General features: G+C 39.2%; 2 protein-coding genes across 3 annotated transcripts; one reads left to right on the top strand and one right to left on the bottom strand.

Annotated features, from left to right (window-relative positions):
• Positions 1–1,266: 1,266 nt before the first annotated feature.
• On the top strand, positions 1,267–5,167 carry LOC149383684 (protease Do-like 9). Of its 2 annotated transcripts, XR_016301717.1 has the most exons (10): positions 1,267–1,851; positions 2,779–2,978; positions 3,072–3,252; positions 3,401–3,592; positions 3,734–3,966; positions 4,093–4,194; positions 4,315–4,365; positions 4,437–4,541; positions 4,619–4,795; positions 4,883–5,167. XR_016301717.1 is itself a non-coding variant. In XM_089628571.1 (9 exons), exons 1-9 carry the CDS (start codon positions 1,314–1,316, stop codon positions 4,715–4,717), a joined length of 1,701 nt encoding a protein of 566 aa, XP_089484697.1. In that variant the 5' UTR covers positions 1,267–1,313; the 3' UTR covers positions 4,718–5,167. The 2 variants fall into 2 exon arrangements, 1 of the variants encoding a protein (XP_089484697.1); XM_089628571.1 differs by having other exon boundaries at positions 4,619–5,167.
• A 30-nt stretch (positions 5,168–5,197) lies between these two features.
• Positions 5,198–7,271, bottom strand: LOC149383683 (WAT1-related protein At3g28050-like). The gene is made up of 6 exons (XM_089628572.1): positions 6,794–7,271; positions 6,555–6,671; positions 6,195–6,423; positions 5,951–6,109; positions 5,714–5,865; positions 5,198–5,632 (listed from the first exon to the last, which is right to left on the bottom strand). The coding sequence occupies exons 1-6, from the start codon at positions 7,069–7,071 to the stop codon at positions 5,467–5,469; spliced, it is 1,101 nt and encodes a 366-aa protein (XP_089484698.1). The 5' UTR covers positions 7,072–7,271; the 3' UTR covers positions 5,198–5,466.
• Positions 7,272–8,168: the final 897 nt, after the last annotated feature.

Raw genomic sequence — 8,168 nt, 5'->3', positions numbered from 1 at the left:
GGCTCACGTGACGGTTGACAGTGATCCGAGTATATTGTAAAAGTTTCCACAAAGTCATCATATTCTTAAGGATTAGAGAATTCTTCAAATTCTTCACCTCTAACATTGTTATCTCCATCATCTCCGTCACTATTGTGTTCATCACCTTCGTCACTATTGTGTTAATCACCTTCGTCACAGTTGTGGTAATCATCTCTACCACGCATGTACACTTCGTCTTCGGCACCTTTGTGCGCGTTATACAAGTCATCATCACAACCATCGTGTTCGTTGTTGATTATAGGATCATTTTGTCGATCTTCGATAATAAGAGTATTCTGTCTCTTCTTCAGCTCATTGCGAGACAACTCTCCAACTACCACATCTTTCGCTTTACATACCCCTCGATATGCAATTCGCGCTATGATCTGTTTCATTACGAAGCTTACACAAAGTGAAAATATCTTACATTTTTGTGCTTCATATTATACGAAATGTCACCATCGTCCTTCAAAACAGCAGGAACCATCGGAATCGTACCCATTGTGTATGGGACTTCGAGTTTTAAGTCCAACGCGAATCAGTCTACATCAATCTACTGGTATATCAAATCCACTAACTTTGTGTACGTTATCTCTTTCGAAACTGCGAAAGCATGCGTAACTGCATTGTTGAACATCCATAACTGTTATTCCTTTTCTCAAGTGCCGTTAACCAAGATAAAAACTGTAAAAAAACAGCCAAACTTTTCAAAATTAACATATGTATCGTACAACGTCGTACTATATCGTATGATATCGTACAACATCATACATAATCATACATCATCGTACAGTAATGCATCATATCATATCATACAACATCGTACAAATCAAGAATTTTGTTAAAATTTCATCGTACAAAAAATTTAAATCTCATTCTATCATATCGTATACCATCGTACTAAAATGTTAAAATCCAGATTTTGTCTATGTACTTCAGATTTGATCGGTATTTACCCAACATTCTATCCTATTCAATCAAAACTTATTTAAAATGACTAAATAAGTAATTTTACAATGATGATTCCACGAAATTCACTTAATTAGAGAGGATTTGAGAGATAAAGAGAAAATTGAAGAGTTAAAATGAAATAATTTTTTTTTAGAGTGAGAGAATGAGAGAAGTTTATATGGACTCTATTCTTGTCCATTTTTTTATTTAAAAATCCATATCTGGATATTTTAAAAAATTGGAGTCTAATCTTGATTTAATATACTTTTAACTCTACTTAATGAAATTTCTCTTCTCAAATCCGCGAGAGAGAGAGAGAGAGAGAGAGTGGGAAACTCGCAATGGTCGATACGAAGCGAAAACGAGGTCGTAAGCCCAAAACCCCAACCCTCGGAACCCTAGATTCTCCGTCATCCACGGCCACCGCGTCCGCCTCCGCCGCTACAGCCAGCGCCGACATCATTTCCGACGCCGCCGCCGGAGAAAAGCGCCGGACTCGCGGCCGCCCCGGGAAGCTCCAACGAACCTCGTCCTCGATCGATGCCAAGAAGCCCGGCCGGCCGTTGGAGGCCGCCATTAGCGAATTCGCGACGGCGCTGATGGACGGCGAAGATCCCGATTTCGCGGCGGCGAGGGTGGTTCCGGCGATGGACGCGGTGGTGAAGGTGTTCTGCGTTCACACGGAGCCGAACTTCTCTCTGCCGTGGCAGAGGAAGAGGCAGTACAGCTCGAGTAGCAGCGGGTTCGTGATCGGCGGTCGGAGGGTTCTGACGAACGCTCACTCTGTGGAGCATTACACTCAGGTCAAGCTCAAGAAGAGAGGCTCCGATACCAAGTATTTAGCTACGGTCCTCGCTATTGGAACCGAATGCGATATCGGTACTGAGCCAAAGCCTCTTGCTTTTTTTAGTTTTTCGGCTCTGAATTGTTTCCCCTTGTCTAAATGTGAGAGATTTGAATGCTGCTTTTGCTGTTGTTTTTGAAAGAACAGCGAATGGTCAATTATCACGCTTTAGTTGGCTGAGATGCTACGGTTTCATTTGCTGGGCTGGTGGATTTTTGATTTTATGTTAAGCAGATCTGGAATAAGGTTTCAGAAGTTTTTGAGTATTTTAATGTAGGCGAATAGTTATAGGATTATGAAGTAAATAATGCCGGTCGAGAGCAAGTTGTCGGTCTTTTGACTGGGAAGTTAAGTTTCTTGTATGGGATAGGGTTGAGATTAGTGAGCTTAGGAAGTGACTTGCTTTAGAATGCTGGGAATGGTTTTGTGGCTTTTGGTATGTGATTGGCTGTCAGACTTCTGCGGTATTATTATTGGTTTTCCTAATTCGGAAGTCATGGCACCAGTATCGAGTTTTTTTTTTTGTGGTAATTATAGCCCGATCTCGATCCTTTAAACCTGTAGTTTTGATGTGCGGAAAGTGAATTCTTTTCAACAAGTGAAAGAAGTTTTCCGTTTTTAGGATTTAGGATAATAATGTATGCATTCTCTTAACGAAACGTATTAGGAACTTCTCCGTGTTTGAATACACTGCCCAATAGTTGTACAATAGTAACGTGTAAAAGAGTATTACAGCTAAGTAGATGATGCAGCATTGGTGGATCATATGAAAAGGAATCAAATCCCGATGTTAATTTGATATGGGCCGAGTTATCAATTACTTATGTATACTTCTTTTATTTTGTGTGCTTTGTAATGAGGGGGTTAGTGCAAGAATCTTTGCAATAGTAATTACTTAAAACTCGTGTTATTTTTGCACGTGGTTATAGTTGGAGTGACTTTTTCTGGTTTGTGCTATACAGCTATGCTTACGGTCGAGGACGATGAGTTTTGGCAAGGCGTATCGCCTGTTGAATTCGGAACGTTACCGGCGCTTCAAGATGCCGTGACTGTCGTGGGTTACCCGATCGGAGGTGACACCATTTCCGTGACGAGCGGCGTCGTATCGCGAATCGAGATCCTGTCTTATGTCCACGGCTCCACTGAACTTCTGGGTTTGCAGGTTGAGAAATCGCGACCTCTCGCTCGCACAACGGTTTATAATTCTTGGTTCTTTTTTTTTACTTAAAATATTTATTGGTGGTTGGTTATGCAGATAGATGCTGCAATAAATTCTGGTAATTCAGGCGGGCCTGCGTTCAATGATAAAGGTAACTGTGTGGGCATTGCATTCCAGTCTCTTAAACACGAAGACGCGGAAAATATTGGTTATGTCATACCAACACCGGTCATCACGCACTTCATTCAAGATTATGAAAAGAATGGCGCTTATACTGGTAAAACAATAAACATTTCTCTTTATTGAACTTGATTGTTTTGTGAGATTGAGACCAACCATTTTCCACGTGGCAATCTTTTTTTTTTTTTTTTAATTTTATTTTTATTATTTTTATTATTTTTTTTCACATTATGCACTTTGTCTAGGATTTCCGATTCTCGGGGTAGAGTGGCAGAAGATGGAAAACCCCGATTTGCGAACTTCTATGGGCATGAAGCCCGATCAGAAAGGTGTTCGCATTAGAAGAGTTGATCCAACTGCTCCCGAATCACAAGTACTGAAGCCATCTGATATAATTCTCAGCTTTGATGGTGTTAATATTGCCAACGATGGAACGGGTGAGAACCAATTTCTTTACGTGCTTGTTACACTGTCGAGTACTGTAGGAAAAATGAAAAAATTGTGTGGAATAGTCCATTAAAAAATAGGTGCTCATTTTATTTTTGATTTACTATGTTTTTTCCTTGTTTTATTTTCAGTTCCTTTTCGACACGGAGAGCGAATTGGTTTTAGTTACCTCATCTCTCAGAAATACACGGGAGACAAGGCTGCGGTCAAGGTTTTGCGAAATTCCAAGATATTCAATTTCGATATCAAACTTGTGACCCACAAAAGGCTAATACCAGCACACAATAGAGGCAGACCTCCATCGTACTATATCATTGCTGGATTTGTTTTTACTACAGTTTCTGTCCCTTACCTCCGATCTGAGGTTTGTAATTTACTTCCATCTCTAATCCTAGTTCTTAGATCTCCATCATAGCGTGAATGATTGAATATTGTCAGTTTCTGAAGGGCATAGATTTGAACTTTAACTTCCTTTTCGCTCGTTTTGCAGTATGGAAAGGAGTACGAATATGAGGCCCCTGTGAAGCTATTGGATAAACTAATGCATTCTTTACCACAGTCACCCGATGAACAACTTGTAGTCGTTTCTCAGGTCTTTATTTATTTATATAATTTCTCTCTCTCTCTCTCTCTCTCTCTCTCTATGCATATTCACACATTGACACACACATACCAATGGTTTTCTGACATCAATCGGTTAATTCTGCTCAAGGTACTTGTGGCTGATATCAACATTGGGTATGAAGAAATTGTTAACACCCAGGTAAAAGTTTGGCACTTATTTTTTTAATGAAAACAAAATCAATACATTGGTTGACATTATTTGATATTCAGGTTTTGGCCTTCAATGGTAAGCCTGTGAAGAACCTGAGTAGCTTGGCTAGCATGGTCGAGAGCTGCAACGATGATTATCTAAAGTTTGATTTGGAGTACCAACAAGTACTCTCTCTCTCTCTCTCAATGTTCTTGCTTGGTGTAAAAAGGCACTGTGATTCATTTGATCTTTCTTTGTACAGATTGTTGTTCTCCGAACAGAAACTGCAAAAGCAGCTACGCTCGATATTTTGACGACTCATTGCATTCCGTCAGCAATGTCCGAAGACCTGAAGGCATAAACACAAATGAAAAACACAGCAGACCAGATTTTCTTTCGCCGGAGTATCTGGAATCCCGGAAGCATCATATCCTAGAGGGTGAATATAATATACTACCTGTATATTTAGGCATCTTCGAGTGGCAATCAAATAATTTATCGATTAGTGATTCGTCATTCGAAACAGGTACAGAGAGATGAATTATTAGAGTGATTACGCGCTCCTCTCTCCGAGACGGGATTATTGAAAATTTAAAGTTGAGAGGTGAATTTCCAGTTTTGGTAAACAAAATTCTATGAGGTATTTACCCAACACGCTTCTTGTTCTTATGCTTATTTATTTAACCATCCAAAACAAATGTAGCTTTTTTTCATCTTGGAATTTTGTGAACGGGTTGAATTGATATCTAAAACCATTGACTTGACTCTATACCAAAAGTTTGAATAGAAAGGACGGTCTGGTATGAATTTATTCTCGAAAAAGTTAGAAGTTTGTTTCTGTCCGAGTCTTGATCTGTATGGAGCCAAGTGGGATAAGCTTTATCAACTAGTTTTCTTTGGTTTAGATTTCATGGTCGGGGTTTGGATTTTGCAGTGTGCTGTAAAATGTCAGACTTGAAAGGATTATTTTGGATGCTTTTTTAATTTTTATTTATTTATTTATTTTTTGAAGATCAAAGAGAAAACAGAAAGTTTTATCTATAGAATTATTCGCATTACCTTTTGTGGTAAGTTGAAAGAAGCAAAGTCAATTCATAGTTACAAACAAGTTCAAATGTTTGAGCAGTTGTCCAGAAGAGGAGCTCGAGCCAATGAAGATTCCGATCCATCATCACCAGCGTCGCCTTTAACTTTGCATTTCACAGCATTTCCCTCTTCAGATTGTGCCCATATTACACCATAGAAGCCTATCACTATCACTATGGCACCGATGACACTACAAACACGACAATAAATGAAGAAAAAAACGAGTCAATATAATCGCTCAAAGTGGTTCAAAGAAAGTCGTCAAATTTACCTTCCGATGTAAAGGGTGTCCCGGAGAAAGATGGTGCTGAGAAAGGCGGCCACGGCGATCCCAACAGGCTTGAACATGGCCACAAATACAGGACCTTTTTTACTCACACACCATGCTATTATACTATAGGTCACCACACTCCCAAAAACACCCTGCAAAAGAAGAAGAAAGAGAGAAACATAACGTAGATATTAAACAATGGTATGATGACGCGGCCATGATCCATTTTTCGCTTACGGAATAGAGGACGGAGATGAGCTCAACATCAGGTGTCAAAATCCAGACACTTAGATCTCTTTCCATGGCCAAAGTGAGAATTGCACATTGAAGTGTCCCAAAGAAGTAGTAGAACCAAAGAACTGTCGTCTGTGATGGGCACTCTTTAAGAATAGCTGCCTTCAAATTTAGTTGGTTCAGAAAAGCAAAGTCAATTTCCAGAATATAGTAATCTTCCAAGCGGGTTTAGTGTGTGATGATTTACCAGAGAGGTGTTCAACAAAGAGAGACAGAAATCGGCTATAAAAAGGAAAAGTGCTCCTATGATCCAGTTACTAGCCAGAGCCGATCCCGTCACCACAGTCGAAGCCGACGACGGAACAAGAAGAGCACGGCCTTTGTAAAGGGTCACAATAAGTGCTCCTGAGATTGAGACCAGAGCTCCCAAGATTTTGATCTGGCTTCTTGACTTCCTTATCTCCAACTTTTCCATTCTACACCAAAAAGAGCATGAAATTTATGATCTTGATCGAATAGTCGACTTTTAGTCTAGTCTCTTATAAAGCACTTCAATTATCCTCTTTCTCTCTCTCTCTCTCTCTCTCTCTCAGCAAAGAAATTGAACCTGAAGATGATAGCAAGGACAAAAGTGAGGGCTGGGACCAAGTTGCACATCGCAGAAGCAAGTGTTGGAGAGCTATAGTTCACACCAGTGAACACACAGTTCTGCATCAAAGTTATTCTGCAGACAAAATTAATCAATATAATCAGTCAGGTCAACAAACTTGTTCCAACCCATGAAAGGAAAACGAGAAAAGACTCGAACTTGACCGATTCGACGATGTGGGCATGCATTATTATTACCCGAGAAAGCCCAGGAGGCAGAATTTGGAGAGGAGAGAGAAACTGAGAGGTGTTCTCTTGTTCCTTTGAAAGTAGAGAGTGGGAAGGAAAATGAGAGTGGCAAGCGCGTTGGAATAGACGACGAACACGAAGTGGTTCATCCCTTTTGACATCGCTGCTTTGCTCAGAGTGCTCAGCCCAACATCCAGAGACTCAGCCATTACCATCGCCACAAAAGGCAATGCCTCTATAACCCATGATTTCGAGCTCATCTCTCTTCTGATAACTTTGCAGGGCATTGAACTCAAGTGCGATTTTTTTTTTTGCTTCTCTATGTTACTTATAATACTATACTTGCTGGCTGGTGGTTGATGGGTTGCTATTTTTGGCTGTTTCTATTTATTTATTTTTATAGAGAAGAACTGATATAAATAATGGCGTCTTGCTGTGATCAAAGGATCTTCAGATCTCAACGCATAAAAATGAATTATAAAAAAACTCGACTGAGAGACACGTGATTTAATTTAAGGAATTTATATTTGATGATATACATGATTTATTTTTGGGGCCCATAAATAAGGAGCCTAGTTGACAATACTCAATCAGTAAAACTAGTATATCATCTATCATGAATTCACGCTCATGCATCAACAATCAGTGAGATAAATTGCCTTTATAAACTCTTATGACTTGTGAAAATTTGATTGACTAGATGTTCGAATGATGAGATCTCATGTTCTAGTTGTGTAGAATTTGAGACATTTTTTTTCTTTCATTTTGTTGATGATCAAAATCTTGTGGTTTTTCTCTAGAGGAAACCATATGTACTGCCTACATTTTCTCTAGAGGATCTAAAACGTAAGAGCGAGAAAAACGAGTCGAATATTTTCTTTATTTGTTTCATAAGTACATAATAAATTGGGTAATTAAGTTAAATGGCCTCCCGAAAATAAGCAATTTTTTTTTAGTCCACCTTTCGTTAATATGCTGTAAATAGCCAGTGTCATTTATTAACAGTCAAATTTGGACGCCCTTTGTTATTCCCGCCCATTATTTTCAGCGTAATAATTTAAATGGAAGAAAAAAATTGATCATAACTACCTTGCATAAATCAAGGGAGCATTTAAAACTCCATAAAATGCATTAACAAACAAATTTAAACATCACGCACTACAAAATCCATTCAAAACAAACGCACCACAGAATACGTCGAGATGCACCCTCGTCGACAGGCTCACCACGAATCTTTTCTTCTTCTGTCATCTTCTTTCTTCTCCGGGGAGGCAACGAGAAGAAATAAGATGGCAGAAGAAGAAAAGATTCGTTTAAAAGAGAAAAATATTGGGGAATTGACACAAATAATACCATATGAATGTCCCTTACCAAATATAGCCCA

Source organism: Urtica dioica, chromosome 10, assembly GCF_054948205.1.
Source record: "Urtica dioica subsp. dioica isolate 48M chromosome 10, U.dioica_male_clone48M_v1_H2, whole genome shotgun sequence".
Lineage (NCBI taxonomy): Eukaryota > Viridiplantae > Streptophyta > Magnoliopsida > Rosales > Urticaceae > Urtica > Urtica dioica.
Note: the sequence above shows the minus strand (reverse complement) of the source record. Positions and strands in the feature narration are given on the sequence as shown.